This window comes from Camelus dromedarius, chromosome 2 (assembly GCF_036321535.1).
Source record: "Camelus dromedarius isolate mCamDro1 chromosome 2, mCamDro1.pat, whole genome shotgun sequence".
Taxonomy (NCBI): Eukaryota; Metazoa; Chordata; class Mammalia; order Artiodactyla; family Camelidae; genus Camelus; species Camelus dromedarius.
Window position 1 is genome coordinate 82,079,820 of NC_087437.1, and position 17,956 is coordinate 82,097,775.

Below are 17,956 nucleotides of genomic sequence, written 5' to 3' on the forward strand. Positions count from 1 at the left end.
CAGACCATGTTACATTATAAAATAAAGGCATCAATTTCCTCTAACCCTCACCTAAGAAACTGGACAACTCTAAACTATAAACCATAGCACTGCAACCCTATTTAAAACCAAATGTTCTCTCACAAGAGCTCAGTAGGAATAAGCTAATGAAACTATAGTTTCCTTCTGAAGGGCTCCTTGCCATATAAAAATATAAAACCTTTAGTGATAAAGTTTTGTTGTATAATGAAGAAGTTCTGAGAAAATCAAGAGAAAAAAAGCCAAAGCAGCATATGAAACTCTGGGCTATCTGCCAGATTCATTATCTGTTACTTCCTCTTAAAAAATTAGCAGTGATTTACCAAACAATACAAAAAACAAAAGAAGACAATAATATTTCAAAGATATTTTTTCTCCAGTTTAGCATTTCCTCCTTTTCATTACCATAATCCATCATCATTACTTATGTACTTTCCCATTAAACAGATAAAAACAAAAATACAAAACTCTGCCATTCTGATAACACATAGCCTTGACCAAGCATTCCAGAGCTGGGTCCCTGAGAGAGTCAGACAGCCCTCTCCCTGTACCACCCCAGTGACCACAAACCAAAACAATCCAAGGCCTTTGGGAGTCTTGAGCCTTTCAACCTCTAGAGCTGAAGGTGTAATGAGGGGTCCTGCAGTCCCTGAATGCAGGAATACTCCTGAGGGAACACAGCTTTCTTATACAATATGTTGCCAATACATCTGCAAAAAGTTCAAAGCACTTACAAAGTTAATTTCATTTAGAGAAAAGAAACATCCTGACTCCAGCTGTCTAACTAGGATCAGATAGCTTCCTCTTAAATGCTGATTTTCTTGTGATGTTTGCCCTTCATGATAATGTGAGGAAGCACAAGCAGCAGAAATTGGGCCAAAGTATTAAGATTTTTTTTTTAATGGAGGTACTGAGGATTGAACCCAGGGCCTCGTGCATGCTAAGCATGCACTCTACCATTGAGCTAGTTCCCTTTCCCTAGAATTAAGATTTTGAACAAAATATTTTCACCTTTCCATACTTCTTTTGGTCACTAAAACTCAATGCCATCTAATGACTTGCTATAACCAGGGCATCTCATAGATTGCTCAGTTTCTTTTAGAAGCTGTGGACCAAATAAGCCAACATTTTAAGAATTTAATGAATTCTTATATACTCTATAATGAATTATTGTATACTTCTTATATACTACATAAATATACTCTTTTTTTCTTTCTACTGTTCCCTACATCAAACCAATGCCTCTGCCTCACTGAACTCAGCACCTTTCGGACTATAATCCACTCCAAATCCCAATCTCCATGTTGAACTATGTTAAAAAAATTTTTTTATCTTTTCTTCTATGAATGAGTTCTCCAACTTGCTTAATCTCCTCCAAGACATCTGCTCTCTGATGAAACCCAGGAACTTCCAACTCTGAGTAGAACATTCACTGTGTGGTCTTAAAAGAGCCATATGCATGGATTCCTCTTGCAATATGCACTTCAAGTTTGATAAAACTTTCTTGGAGCTATTTGACATAATGTTCTATAAAAGTGATCCAAGAGATGACACATTCTAAAGCCTTATACCTCATTTGCTCAAATATGTCCAAGTATAAAATTCATGCAAGGAAACAAAACCTGCATTTTTTTTTTTTTTTAAGATTTGGGAATGACATTTAGTTGTCCTAATAAAATAACCAACCTTTGCTGCCATCTAGAGGTAAAAACTATGTAATGGAATCAGAAGTTATCAAGAAAATACAAAATAAGGTTGCAGCATCAATGGTGTAGAAACAATGGGAGTCCAGTAACTTTTGGACAGCTGACCTTACCAATGACCACCATTCCAAACCACACTGTCTTCACCAGTACATGTCTGTAGAGCTTACAAGAAACAAGCCCCACCAAAACTGTGTTCCATATCAATTGGTTTATTGGACAGATTTCAGTTCTGAATAACCTGTGGTACCCATATCACATTCCTTGACAATCTGAGTCAGTAGACTCCAAGATGGGATATGGGTATCTGCAGTGTTTTAAAAGCCCCATCAGTGGTTCTGATAAGCATCTAGGACCACTGGGCCATGGAGCTCTGGCCTTCCACAGTGCTGAACCTCTCACACTCAGGCAGGCCAGAGTTCCAAGTGAAAGAAAACTTAGAGCTTAAGTTTAAATGAGGTTCAAAAATGAAAGTGTTTCTCAAAGTATGTTAGGCTGACCACCTACATCAAATAGATCACCCTGAGAGTTGACTAAAAATGTGGATTCCTGGGTGCATTCACAGACAAAGGAATTAGTTTCTAGAGGTAAGGCTGAGGAATCTACAATTTAAGTAGAGTCTCAACATAGATTTCTGTACACTAAATAGGACAACCAATCTAAATCTTGACAAAGTAAAGGACATCACTGAAATCTATACCTTGGAAAGGCTATTATTAATGCTATGGTCACAAGATCAGCTGACTTAAATTATGATTTCAATTGCAGCTGCTACTCATCATTTAGACAATATGGTAGATGTTCACAGAAATGTGCTCATTTTTGAAGTGTTTCCTTCCTTTTTTATGCCTTAATATAACTTAGTGTTGTTTTTTTCAATTGTATACTTACAGAAAATGTAGAGAATATAGAAAACATAAGAAAAATAAAAAGCATCTATAACTCCACTAACTAGTGTTAACCACTGATAGCACTGGTATATTTTCTCCTAGTATTTTCTCTTCAAATATACATAGTTAAAGCATGTATATAATCTAATCCTGCTTTTAACATTTCTGGATACACATTTTTCATCTTCAAAAGCATCATTATTTAAAGACAGCATAATATCTTCACATGATTATAGTGTAATTCATTTACTCCATCCTGATTGTTGGAGTCTTCAACTGTGTCCATTTGTCATCATTCTAAATGTTAAAACGAAGAGCCTTGCCTGCATCTCTAATTATTTTCTGGAAGAGAATGATCAGAGTATCAACATCTCACTTACTATGTTTAGGATTAATTTTTTTTTTTATTGAGGTATAGTCAGTTTACAATGTTGTGTCAATTTCTGGTGTACAGCATAATGTTTCAGTCATACATATACATACATATATTCATTTTCATATTCATTTTCATTATAGGTTACTATAAAATATTGAATATAGTTCCCCAGGCCATGCAGTATAAACTTGTTGTTTATCTATTTTATATACAGTAGTTAGTATCTGCAAGGATTAAATTTTTTTTAAATGTCCATAAGAACACTAAAGCCTAAAAACTCTTCTAGCGCCTAGGCATAGAGACGATTGACTAAATGTACCAAAAGAAAGCATGTTCTCCATAAAGTTTAGCCTTAATTGAAGGACTCATATTTTTAGCCAACTCTGTGTAGTGTTTATTTGCAAATCTAAATATGGTTACTATAGAAGTTAGGGGGTTTTAAAATAAGTGAATATTTACATAAAAAGATCAAGGGACTTTACTTTCTCAGTATAATATGCAAATGTGGAGACAAATTTCTATAGAATGAAAAACAATATAAGATGGGTTTCCATAAAAACAATATTAGAAATCTAGGATGAAAACTATAGTGCATTTTTTAAAGATTTCTATTTTTGAGCTCCCAGTAAGGAAAGGATGACGCAACATGAGGGGGAAAAAATCATCATCATCATCAACATCTTGAGTGGTTTATAATAGGATAACTACAGTTAGCTGAGAACTTTTCCCCATCTCTTTCCCAATAAGTATTCTTATCCAAGAGTATTTTTCCTAAATAAATGAAAATAAGAATATATTTCTAAGCAAATATGAAGTAAATCAAGCCTTCACTCCACAACTCACATTCCTAGTCTAGATCATTCAACCCATGATTCCTCTCTCACCGCTCATATGTTAACTAGGAACACATATTAATACAATTCTACCCCACAATGTGACTTCTCCCAACCTATGTTCTCACTATCTTCTGCCACATAGACACACTATCTGTAGAATCAGATACAATTTTCCCTATCTAGCCCCAGTCTAATTCCCATTCTGCATCCCAAATACAACCCAATTTGAAGTCACTCCACTTCTCAACTGTGCTGGATTTCCTATCTCAGGGACATTATCAAAAGTATTCCTTTACTCTGAAATGCCCTCCCATTCCTGCCGTTAAAAATCCTTAAAGTCTTTGGAGGCCCAAGTCAAATGCTACTTTCTTTGTGAAGCTCTCTTAGACCCTTCAGTTGAAATCAACCTTTCTCTGGCAATCTCATGACACTTTATCTACTTTTGAGGGCCCTGCACACAGCACACACTCAACACTTGTTGGCAGAACTGCTTTACTGAAATTTTTTCTTCAACTTAACAATCTTTAATGTGATGTGTCCCCAGAACCTAGTGTTTTCAAAAAGCCAAAATCTCCAAGCTGACACTACGTCCTGAACAATGTCCACTTCTCCATCAACTGTACCATTAACTACCTTTTGTTCTTCTGTTTAATTCAAGATCAAAGAGGTATGCAAGCAGAGAATCCCAACACGGATCCCTAAACCAAAATCTACAGGCATCAGTAAGCTTTCCCCTAAAGCTCCCCCAGGGCCCATGGATAAGACTATTCACCACCCTGGCTGTAAGAAGCTACACGTCATAAGGACTGTCACCTCTAACACTTTCCTCCACATAGGAGGGAAAAGGTAAGTCATGGCAACGCACTGCCTGGATACGTTCACCTACAGAAATATCTGGAAAGCTGGTTACCAGTATGGAAGGCCAAAGAGGAAGGGACATCTCTCCAGGAAATGGTGAGGCAGTAAACTGACAGATGGTTCACTCACAGGTTGCTGGAACTGGTAAATATCATCCTGAAAGAGCAGCACATCTACAATTATTTTACCTATACATGTATACACATATGCACACAATCACAGACCCAGACACCCTAGTCAGATCTTCTCAATTCCTCATCCTATTTGTAATCCAACCCCAAACTGGACTATCTATCATTAGCCTCGGACAGACTGAATTCATTAGGACAGTTCAAAAGTTTTCTGGTGAACCCAGAAGTAATCCTTCATTCCACAGAACTTTATTGAATCATATTTCCTAAAAAGATGTGCTATCAAGAATTCCTAATTTGCTTCAAGAAAATTAGATTATTTCCATCAAAATGGCAAGACAATTAGAATCATACTTTAAGGTCTAAAACTATGCCTTCTCTATGACCAAGAAGAAAAAAAAAAGTGGTAATTCTTAGTTACAAGGAGGAAATGAACAACAAAAATGAGTAATAGCCAAACACATCCTTTGAGTGGCCTACCTGATAATCGCTGATGTAGTATGAACACATGACTACTGGAACTTAGTTTTCCATCCCATTTTTTCTAGTAAGTTGCCACTCCTGCATATATCAGACCACAGAATAGCACTGTTAGGCTTGTAAAGCAAACTATTTTAGATTGGAATTGCAGCTTTCTAGAGCAATCAGGACATTTGAGAGTCAAAGGTCACTAATATTGAGATCTTTTAGGGAGATATGAATCACAGTCTTGGATGTTTAAAAAAAATTCAACAACAATTTATCATCCCAAAGGACATTCTTTAATCACATCTCTTCCCTAAATCAATGCTATAGAAAAATCAGTTGATTCAACAAAAGTTTGGGATTAGAAGGCTCAAATTCCAATTCTACCTCACTCATTTGAAACTGGGCTTGGCATTCATCAGTCTAGGCCTTGAGTTTCTAATATGTAAAACAGAAGAGCTGAATAATTCTTCAGGTCCCTTCCAGTTCTAATAATCCATCAGTATGTCCAACTACAGAAAACTGAATTCAACCAGTCATCTACAAGGTGGGACTAAGTCCCCTGGCAATAAGCTAAAGCAATTCTTTTCAACATGCTGAAAACTCACTGAATCAAGTGAAAGACATGACTGTAATTCAGCATGAACAGAATAATACAATGACGACAAATAAGGCATTTTTGACAGGGAAGACTGCTATATCTCACAAAGATTCAAGTAGAAAAAAAAATTTTTACATAGAGCATGACACAACATTCTCTGCGATTTTGCACGAAGAAATGGAGGTGTCACCCTGCAAGAAATCCTCCTCACTAAGGACAGTACTTTAGCTGGCTGTCCTGGTGTAGAGAGCAGAGCAAGAGCAAAGGAGCTGCCATTCTCCACGCTCATCCAGCCAAGGCCACTTCAATGTACTGATGCCACTGTACAAATGCCCCTGGCCTACTTCAATTTCACGGGTGAGGAGAAGGAGCTGGAAGCCTGGGCAGAATTGAGCTATGCAAGTCGAAGAGAGGGACGACGTACAGCAGTCCCAGCAGGCAAGTGACACAGGGAGAAGGTGGGGAGGTCGGGTGAATTAAAAACCTGAAGTGGAAAAGTCTTAAGTTAAAGGAAAGCTTAAGAGAATAGCTGAAGGAGTGGACTACAAAAGAAGATGATGAAACTGAGATACAAAAACAATTTAAGAGACAGTTCAGAGGAAAGTACAGGGCAGTAACAGGTGGATGGTGCAGTGGGAAAACGTGAACGGTGCTTAGCGCTGTGCCTGACATTAGCAGGTAATGTTAACTGAACAGAGAATGAGTGAATGAAGGAAGGAAAGGCCATTCAGTCAAGATATGTGAGCAAATGTACTAAGAGATGACAATGGTATACATAGGGTCAGGAAAAGCAGTTATGCTGGGTGACATTCATTACTGATAATTATGCTAATGCAAAGAAAAAACACTGGACCTCCTTAGGGCAGATATCAAACAGACTGAAAAGAAGCAAGAAATAAAACAGAAAAAACAAGCATCAACAATACTCCCAGAAAAACAAAATACCCTGCAATTGTTTTACCTTGAAGAGGAGCACAAAACATGTCGCATGTTAGAGATTTTAAAATTGTTTTCTCCTATGTTAGGAGACTCCCTAAAGTACATGTTCATGCCAAGCTGCCATAAGTTCAAGAGCAGACAATATAAGAGGTACAGGATTTGTACAAAGTACTATAAAAAGGGATAGGAAAATGGCAAACTTTTATAGCAAGCAGCAGAAACTTGGCTTTAAATGGTAACATAGTTTTAATCCTATTAAGGCAAAAGTCTTTAAAATAAGAAAATCTACTCTAACAAAAGGATTACTAACCAAAAACCATGCTTATTTTAAAGCAATATGTAATACAATAAAAATGCATAAACAACTTAGAAATAGGAATACGACTTTAATTCAACAAAATGGTGATTGACCTATAACACAATCGAAATATAAAGAATTCTGCCTCCTGAGTATAATCCTGTTTCTGCAGAAATGTGGCCCTTCCAAAGAACAATAAAAGTGAGAGAAGCTATCCTAATAATTCTAGAGTGACTTTATTAAATTCAGTTTTTAAAAGGAAGCAGATAAGAATCAAAGTAAAAAAAAAAAAGACATCCAAATTGTAACAAAAATTTTAATAACCTGATACTGTATGCTGGTGTCTTTCCTCAGCCCTTCATTTATTTAGCTACAATGGTATCTGAACTAATATCCTTGTAACTTTTTAGAATAAAGTATCTGTTGAACAGGAATGTGATTGATCTAATTATATGACTGATAATTACAGACAGTAAGGAAGTGATTGATGTAAAACAATTTTCTCCAGAGTTTGCTTTAAATTCCTGCTTTGGGGGATATGTGACATAACACTTAGGGTCGGACACTGAGTCTGGGGCAGAGGTATGCAAACTGCAGCCTACTGGCCAAATTCGGCCCACTGTTTTTGTATATCCTGCAAACTAAGAATAGTTTTTACATTTTTAAACAGAAAAAAAAATCAAATGAAGAATATTTTGTGAAATGTGAAAGTTATACAAAATTCAAATTTCATTGTTTATAGATAAAGTTCTATTGGAACACAGCCATACTCATCTTTTAAATATATTTATTATCTGATTGCTTTTATGCTACAATGACAGAGTTGAGTAATTTTGATAGTGACTGGCCAGCAGAGCCTAAAATATTTACTATCCAGCCTTTTACAAAAAGTTTCCTGACCTCTTGTCTAGTGTGAACTAGACTAACAAGGAACTCAGGAACAAGAGCTTAAGAAGGGCTTAGTCAACTCATTTTAAAAGCAATGCTAGCAAATTTAGAATGCAATTAAGAATTTTATGAAAGCTGATGAAAATGGGGAACTTATATTTCAAGTTGTTTGTGATATATTTAGTAAAATGTGTAATTCTATGAACACACTAAAGTTTCAACTAAAGAACACGGGAGAAGAACAGGTCAAAGGATTCATGCCACAAAATAATGCAAGGTGTTACTGTTGAATTTAAGGGGGGAAATGGAAATATTTCTAGGACTCCCAAATTCCTGGTATTTTTCAAGACAGCAGAACTACTGTCCATGTTATTTGGAGAAAGATGTGTAAATTTGTACTTTTAAATGTTCATAATTGTTGTCAAGAACTACTTGTTTAATCATTTGCAAAAATCACAAAACTTATACACAGTAAATTAAAACAAGCACATGAAGGTTGGTCCATTTGTTACAAAATCTTCAAGTACAGAATGATGACATGTCGTTCTTTCTCTCCTTCCTCTCACCTTTTAAAATTTATCCTAACCCTGTTTTTTGCCCTTTAACATTTGTCCTAAAATAATATTATTTGCATTTTGACTGAACTACGTCAATGTGTAAATCCCATAACGTAAGCAGACTATGTTTTTTTCCTCTAATTCCATTAGAGTGTCTAATAGGGCCAAGCATGAGAGTCAATAAATGATTTTGAAAATGACACGCCCTGAAGTTGATCCTCTGTTCTGTGTTATAAACATCTACTGTAGATATTCCAAATGTGAATTTTATATGTAGAGGTAATGCTTTACAACATCTATTATGATTGGCTGCCTATGGGTAAAATTAATGCTATAAAAGCCTAACTTTGGTGTGAGAAAAGAAAAAAACACAAAAACTTTACTTATTCAGGTTTCAAAGACTCAAGGTGTTCCCCAATCTCACAATTCCCAGAAGGAATTCAGCATAGATAAGGCAATGTGATTTTAAGGATAAAATATTACAACAAAAAATTTACAATGCTCACTTCAACAATCTGAAACAAAATGAACAATCACATTGATTCTAGGTGACAAAAGCTGTCACCAGTAGGAATTATCAGCTCATTTAGAGAGCAAAAGTCTGTTGTCCTTTCAAATGCGTAATTTCAAAACATAAGTTATAAAACTAAATCCAAATATGGTTAGAATAAAACGCAAGTAGACACAGTTGTCAAACAAGGACTTCTAATGTATTTTTAAAAAAAGAAAAAGCAGCATCTGCCAAACCTGTCAAAAGCCTGAGTAGGATTTTGACAACTCTTCTAGTAGACCAAGTTTCTTTAGACACAGAACTCCTACATTAAGGTCTCCAAGATGTGGGTATGAAATATTAACAATTATTCAATGAATAAATTCTTAATGAGTGCCTTCTAAATACCTAGATTGTACTCTAGGCCCTGAGGATACAGCAAAGAACAAGATAAACAAATCCCTGTTCACATGGAGCTTACATACTAGTGTGGGGAGACTGTAAAAATTTAAAAAGGAAAATAATAGTTGGTGATAAGTGCTCTGCTGAGAATTAACATAACATGGTAGATGGCTACTCTAGTCTGGCTGAACAAGAAGTGCTTCTTTCTTGATGATGTTTGAACTTGGGTCTTAATGTTAAGAAAAGGTCAGCCATTCAAAATTGAAAAGGACAGCCCAGAAAAGAAAAAAGAACAACTATTGCAAAGAGCTAAGACAGAATAAGATTGGTCTGTTGAGGCACAGAATGAAGACCAGTGTGACAGCAGAAAGTAGGAGTAAACAGTAGGAGATCTGGCAGATACCAACCATGGAAAGCAATCTAGGTTTTACTCTGTGTGTAGTCGGGGAGCCACTGGAGGGTTTACGCAGGAAGGTGGTCTGATCGCCCACTCTGGCTGCTGAGTGAAGAACAGTCTATAGAGGGACAAGATGGAAACTGGGAGCCCTGCTAGGAGTTTACTGCAGAGATTAAGGCAAGTGAGGATGATAGCATGTACTTTAATGGTGTAAAGAAACAAACAACAACAAAAGGAAAAAAGATTCAGAATGTTTTGGAAGTAGAGACAAGACTTAATAGTACAGACATGAAGGGTAAACGAAGTAAATAAATGAATAAGATATGCCTAGGCCTTTTTGAAACTGAGTAGTTAGTGATTTAACTTACTGAGATAGGGAAAACTGGAGGAAAAGTAGATTTGGGGAAAAATTCAGTTGACCACTTGACATTCCGATCAAATAAAGTAAGGACCTCAAGAAGACAGCCAGGTATGTGAGCCTTGAGCTCTAGGATCAAGTTTGAATACCTGGCAAGAGATTGTTCCCAAAGTCCAATGGTATAACCTGCTTATTTGTGTCTCTGAGTAATCAGTGCTCTTTTAGAAGAATAAACTTTGGAAGACTAACAGACATAATTTGATAATAGTAATGTATATGAACAAAAGGTTTAGAAAATCTGAACCTCTTTAAACTGATAAAGGATTGTTATTTTAGAGATGAGATTTTTATCACTGATAATTAGAACAATTATCTCTGAGAAATTTAAGTACACAGCCTGGTTTCTGACTGCCTATCTATGAATCTCAGCCTCTCCACTCACCAACTGTACGACACTGGGCAAATCATTTAATCTCTTAGTGCCTCAATTTCCTCATCTATAAAATGGGGATAGTAGTAACTATATCCCTGCATACTTGTGAAGATTAAGTGAGCTAGTACATGTAAAGCAATCAAAACATTATCTGGCACAGAGTAACCACGCAACAAATGCAAATTAGTAATATTATCTGCAGTCTCCCTACAGTATACACAGAAGTGTCTTCACATTTCAGTTTTCTAGTTAGATGCTTGGTAAGAGATGGCATCAAAGACACAGAATAAGCTAGGGAAGTACACAAAAAACTCTCCTCAAAAGAAGTAGGGGCCAAGAATTTTGCAGACTGCTAAAAATATCCTCTTTAAAATTGAGCTAAAAATATGCCAGTCATTCCTAAATCCATATCTCCAGCCCTAACCCAACCCTGGAGCTCTGGACTCATGCACCCAGTTGCCTATTAACATTTGACTTGGTAATTTAATAGGCATATTATACTGGAATAAAAAAGAAATCCAATCAGTGTTCTCTTTAGTTAAGTGAATGATCAAGTGACCACTTCCAAAAGCAGAAACTCCTAGCTCTGATCCACAAGTCACAAAATCCATGATGTGAATAACATTCAGCTTCACACTGACGAAGTGCCAAGTTTGGTCAACTACATGAAATCTCAGGTATTGTAACTGCTCACTTTCTCATTAATGTTTTGTATCCATGATTCTACTGCACGTATTGTCTACTACAAATCACTTCAAATAATTTCTTAAGGTAGGCAGGGAAAAAGGAAATAAATGAATGAAACGGAATATTAGATTACATTAGACTACTCCTAGGCTCTGCTGCCTGAGGCAGACTGTGCTGTACACACCTCAGCAGAGACAACTATCAGCCATCTTATCCTGGTACATGACTCCAATCACCACCAATGATGTTACCAATGAAGTGACCAGATAGCCAAGGTGAACAGTTTCAGCAAAATTCTAATAGCATGGTCTCCCACTCTCGAATGTCTAGACTGGATGAGAAATTATGTCTACGTATATATATGATCACCAAAAGCCCTGTAGCATGCATTCATTTATTCAGCTATTATCTATCAAACACGAGTGAAGTGCCAGGTCCCCTGCTGGGCTCCAGTACAACGCAGAATTCTAGTACAGGCGTACCTTGGAGATATTGCAGGTTCAGTTTCAGATCACCACAATAAAGCAAATATCACAATAAAGCAAGTCACATGAATTTTTGTTTATACCATACTGTAGTCTGTTAAATATGCAATAGCATTATACATTAAAAAGTACATATTTCAAAAATAATTTATTGCTTAAAAATGCTAACCAACACAGGGTTGCCACAAACCTTCAACCTGTAAAAAAATGCAGTATCTGCAAAGTACAGTAAAATGAAGTATGCCTGTAGAAAAATGAAAGGTCCTGAAGAGCCATAAGATGTATGCAATAAGGGTCATATGCAGATCAAAAGCTTCATTTTAGTAAGGGTCTTTGCATTACCTACCACATCTAAGACATGAAAAAAGCAAAAGCATAGTACACTTCCTTACACAATAGATAGCTGGGTAGTTTAGGCAAGTGTCATACATACTGTGTGCCAATGTCTGGGCATCCATGTGTTTGCATAGTTTGATCTTAGAAAACATATACAAGAATTCTTGACCATGAATGTTGGGCCTTTGTTGTAGATGTAGACTGCTGATTAAATGACTAAAATGCTCCATCACCTTGCCACCATATGTGTGAACTGGAAACAGGTAATAAGGAAAGATGTTTACTTTTATAGGCAAGAAGGGTAACACACAACAGGAATGAGGGCATTATTACAGCTATCTTTCCTTTCTCTAACTTAAGGCACTATTTCTCCTTTGACTTTCAAAACAAAGTATTAGTCTGATCTTTCTTCATTATTATAGGTAGAATCAGGAAACCTGAATTGGTGCAGCTGTGATTTCTTCTGAATTAGAAACACTACACAGATTAGTTAGACAAATCACCAGTAAATAATCAATCAAGGAGATCTCAAGGAAGCATATGTGCTCACCTAACTTCAAAGCGGTTAACAAAGGGCCTTTGATAAACTTAATATTAGCAATTCTCAAAACTTATTCTTACAGCTAGAAGGAACGTAAGAAGCAGGGTGATCCTGGGGACCCCAACATATTATCTCGATGGGAATCCTGGCAACTTAGATGAAAGAGGCTGTAACACTTTAAAGTTCTAACCAGATTCAATGTTTGGAACTGTTGGTTGGCAAAACCCTTGAAAAGATGATCTCGAAGGATCCCTCATTTTACAGATTATGATAATGATGCTCAAAGAAGCCACACAGTAATTGTGGGAAAAATGTGACTTTGAAAGTCAGGCATACTTGACTAACTTCTTCCCAGATCTCTTCCTTGCTGAACATTAACTTTTCTGTTTCTCATCTATAAAAATGAAGGTAATGCTTACCTTTTAAGCATGTTATGAAGATCAAATGAATTCATATTTATGAAAACATCTGGCACATAACAGATAATACATGTTAATTTTCTTCCTTCCAAAGGGTGACTAACTTGAGAGACACAGCTGGTGAGAGGCAAGAGGCAGGACTAAAATCAAGAATTAAGATCCCCTTCACCACTTAAAAGGAATTCAACTATTTCTTAATTGGCCTTTATCCTTGAATCATATCATAAAATATGTTTTTTAACACCTGAGTTGTAGGGGGCAGGATTAAAGTAAATGTGGAATATCACAGCCTGCAAGGAAAGGTATTCATGCCTTCAATCAGGGATACGTTTACTGGAAACAAAACTGCCAAAAAGTCAGGAGGTTTAATCAAGGAAGTATTATATTGGCAACCTTTTAAAAAATGACATCTGCTCAGTATGTACATGAAGTCTGCCTTTCTGGAAACAATGCTGTAGTAGAATTTTGTTGTTTTTAGTGGATATTTCACAACTCATATTTCAAGATTAATGTTTGCAGCAAATATGTATCAACTGTTAATCATGTGCAGGGCCCTGTGGACTCTACAGATGTGAATTAGGCTTTTGCTTTGTCCTAAAAAAAATCTTAGAATCTAGTAAAGAAGAGAGGTAGATTTGGAAGAATGATTTTTAAAAAACAAAGAAAAAACCCACCAAATTGTACATTAAGCCACGGGACTTTAAAAGTTCAAGGCAAACCTGCAGTGAGGAGTTACTTAAAGCTACCTACTCAATAATAAAATGTTCACTGCATTGGCAGTGGGTACACACAGCATAATAAACACTGTCTGAATTGTGTTAACTGAATTCTAGTTTTGTTTCTGACACCAACTAGCTGTGTGAACTTATGCTATTTGAAATCTTTAGGTTTCATGTTCCTCATCTGTAAAACGAGTGAGTTCAAGTGGGATCTCTTGTCTCCTTCAGACTCAGAGTCCAAATTACATGATAATGATAGCAAGACGAACTGAAGCTAGCTTTTATTTACCGGGCACATATTATGAAGCAAGCACTGTGCTAAAAGTACATCATGTGTATTATCTTCATTTAACCTTCACAACAAGCTTATGAAATTGGTATTACTATTCTTATTTTACAGATGAGGAAAAGGAGACAAAACAGTATTAGAGAGCTGGAGTTGCGATCTGAACAGAGGACTGTCTGAATTTAATCCAGGAGTTAACCCTTAACCATTACGCCCAAACTCCGTCTCCGTGAAAACTGTCTTATCCACTAAGAAATGAGGAAAAGAAAAACTGCCAGGAAAAGGGTCCTTCCTGACTATAGGCCAGATCTGAGTTAAGGTCACACGTGTCTGTTCTACACGTTAGTAAGCCTCTCGCACCACTTGCTCCTCGATGCTCGCGCGCTCCCACAGCCATGCGCCCCATCGCGGGGCGAACACGGTGACGACCAGAGCCTGGTCCGGGCTGAGGCGCACGGACCGGCGGGAGGTTGGGGGAGGCCCCGCAGGAGCGCGGGGAGAGAGAGGGTACCTGGACTGCTGGCGGCTCCTGCCGGCTGGTGCTCCCACCACTCGTCTCCAAGATCGTCTGCCATCTCCACGCAGGACTCGACGCGGGCTGAGCGCCAGGGAAAAGCGGGAGCTGGCCTGAGCTCGCGCTGCCTCAGAGCCCAGCGGCCGGCGTTGCAGCACGCGTAGCCTCTCCTCAGGCTCTGTCGCCTCCGCCCCGCGGCGATGACGTCATAACCTCCGCCCCGCCTCCCCGGCAGCTGCGCCCAACTCGTGGCAGTTTCTACACCGGTCCTAACTGGCTCGCTCAGTCTGGAGACTCAAAGTAAATCCTCACAAAAGCATAAAGACAAGAAGACACGTAAAAAAAAATTATCGTTTTTTAAAATGCTTCTTTTAAAACCTTTTTTTTAGGTTTTATTTTTGCCGAATAGATATTGTCGAAAGTGCGAGACGAGATGCTAAGACGATTTTTCTCTGTTCAGTTTCAAAGAGCTTGAGTCGCGGGAGAAGACCAGAGCACGTGGGTGTGTTTTCGTTTGTGTGTCAGTGTTTTGAGCATCCATGTGTTTGTACTTAGAAAACGTGCACAAGAACTCATGATTGTGAATTTTGGGGCTTTGTTATAGATGAAGGTACTGTTCTTTTTATACTGTATGAGTAAAGAAAATGTTGATTGGTATGGAAGTGGTCGCCCACCGACAGATCCAAGTGGTCCGGAGAGTTTAGAGTCAGCCTCCCTACACCCACTTCGGTTACGGTGTCCCTCACCCCGGTTTTGTGAAACAAAGAAGGAAAAAAGAAGGGAGCCCACTGCTGCCTAAGTGTAGGTAAGAGACCTACAGTGCTTGTCTCACTCCCTGAAGTGGCGGCAGAGATGGGCAGGGAAACCCCTCTGGGCGGCGAGTGCTGGGGCCAGTTTTAAGTGTGGATGATACTTTTCAGGGCAGTCTTCGCACACAGAGGTGAAGGTCATACAAAGATGTGTTAAGTATACACAGTGTCCGGCATTATGATTGGAATAGTGGTTTAAAGATGAGTAGGATATATCCCACTTACCAGATGTCACCAACTCTAGTAGAGGAAATACAAAAATTGTAAGAATAAATGTGTAAACTAATGATAGGGTACATCCTCGAAAATGACTAGGACCGAGACTCTTAATCTGATGAGGATAGAATTAGCCATAAGTGAAAAATTACCCCAAACCCACCCAACTAATATATGGCTTATAGATGCATTCCTGCGTAGACTTTATCAGTATGCTCTAAACGTCCTAAAAGGGAAGATATTAGATATAAATGTGGCAAATGTAAAATAATCTGTAATCATCAAAATTAATGTATCTTTCATGAGGAAATGTAGATGGCAGAAGATTATGGTGGTTGATTGAAAAGGAAAGTTGTTAAATACTAATATGGAAAAGGACGTGCCAAAATTAAGAAGTCTGTCAGTACCACATTCTGGAGAGTATGTGCATCAATGAGAATTCTTACACATTACTGCCATGACTGTAAATTGATAAAACCACTTAGAAGAGCAATATGGCAAAATCTTGTAAAGTTCAACATAATGCATCTTTTGATACAGCAGTTTCCACTCCTAACTGTATACATTTAGGAAGCTCTTGCATGTGTGTACCAGGAAACTATAAAGGAATATTCACAAGTGACACAGTTAATAATAGCAAAAAAGTGGAAACGACCCAAATCTGTTTATATAGGATAACTAAACTGTAGCATAATCACACAAGCAAAATAAATGAATAATAATACATATTATCTACACATAATAATGTGGATATATTTTGGAAACATAATGATGGGTTTAAAACAGCCAATTCCCAGGTGCCATTTTTTGGAAAATAAATATCCTACTTTATTTCACAGCATCAACTTCCAGATGTCCTCAAGTCTTTTTTTATTGAAGTATAGTCAGTTATAATGTGTCATTTTATAAAGTTCAAATACAAGGAAAATTAAAAATTCTTTAGGCAAAAAATACACATGTGATTTTAAGATAAGAGAATAATAAGCACAAAATTCAGGATATGGATTGGCAGAGGAGGGGAGTGGTCAGGGACATGGGATTAGAAAGAACAAAAGTAAATGTAATTTAATGGTAAAGTTCTAATTCAGGTAGAGTGGGTTTGCATGTAAGTATTATGCCTATAACTTATAGGTACATTACATATATGTTTGTGATATGAAGAACACTTATTTATATAATTTAAAATACAAAGGGAAAGATCCACTTATAGAAAATACAGATTTTCAGTAGTTAGGTGCTATTCACTAAGGGTTCACTAAGATTCCAGTAATAGACCCTTTATCTCAAATGACACTCAAAACTGCCAGACAGTCCTACTGCCTTTCCTATGTGAGTTCACTTTCCCATTCTCTGATCTTACCCCAGGATCCGTCTTCCTCTTGGCCCTGGATCCCAACTACTTTCACCTTCTTCTAACCTCCTTAACATCAGTAAGTGGCAGCACCCACCCACTAATTTATTCTCGTCTGATTTATTGGTAAGTCTGGTTGGATATATCTCCAAAATATATCTCATATCTAAACATTTAACCATCCTCTCCATCACTTTCATCAGTACAGCCTTGGCCTGAGATAGTTATCTCTTTCTTGAACCACTGTAATAGGCTTCTAACCACTCTCCCTACTTCTTTTCTTGTCCCACCTCAGTCTTGCTTCCTCACAGCAGTCAGGATCATTATGAAACTCCCCTATTTATAATGTTTCAGTCATATCTCATCACACACCCCCTCTCCCATCATCTTGAGGACTGTAATTAAATCTCTCTTATTCATGACTGTAGCCCCAAGACCAAGGATAGTACCTGACACAGAGTAGACACTCAAAGTACATTGCTGCCTGACTGAATTTGAACTGCCTTTTCTCTGTTTTACTTACCAAACAGCCTTCTGATAGTTCAGTTTGTTTCCCAAGTCAGCTTTCTTTCTGGCAACAGACATGAAGTGTCAGCAAACTAAGGCCTCAAGCCAAATGCAGCCCATAGCTTGTTTTGTCCTGGTGAGCTAAGAATGTTTTTAGCTCAAAGCATTGTTAAGAAAAAGAAAAGACAAAATAAAATGAACCAATAACAAAAAGAGAAGAAAAATATGCAATAGAGATTTTATGTAGCCCTCATATATTTACTGCCTGGTCCTTTGCAAAAAAAATTTTGCTGACCTCAGATGATATTAGCTAGCCAGCCTAAGTTGTACATCCATTAAACTGTTCTATTTATCAGTGACTCAACATCCTAATTTGTAAATCAGTCTATTGTGAAATCCTTTACCCTAGAGTCTGATCACTTCATCTAACATGGAGAAACTCAAGC

At 37.4% G+C, this 17,956-nt stretch overlaps 2 protein-coding genes across 4 annotated transcripts in view; one reads left to right on the forward strand and one right to left on the reverse strand.

Moving 5' to 3' along the window:
• The window catches only part of FILIP1L (filamin A interacting protein 1 like), a 264,565-nt gene extending 259,877 nt beyond the window's left edge, over positions 1 to 4,688 (forward strand). The window contains exon 5 of the mRNA XM_064496059.1: positions 4,482 to 4,688. Within this exon, the coding sequence (XP_064352129.1) occupies positions 4,482 to 4,673 (192 nt within the window). The 3' untranslated portion in view covers positions 4,674 to 4,688. The remainder of the gene's footprint in view (positions 1 to 4,481) is intronic.
• CMSS1 (cms1 ribosomal small subunit homolog) overlaps positions 1 to 14,808 on the reverse strand; it is a 333,561-nt gene extending 318,753 nt beyond the window's left edge. For all 3 annotated transcript variants that reach the window (XM_031457043.2, XM_031457038.2, XM_010978480.3), the window contains exon 1: positions 14,625 to 14,808. In XM_031457043.2, the coding sequence (XP_031312903.1) occupies positions 14,625 to 14,688 (64 nt within the window). In that variant the 5' untranslated portion in view covers positions 14,689 to 14,808. The remainder of the gene's footprint in view (positions 1 to 14,624) is intronic.
• Positions 14,809 to 17,956: the final 3,148 nt, after the last annotated feature.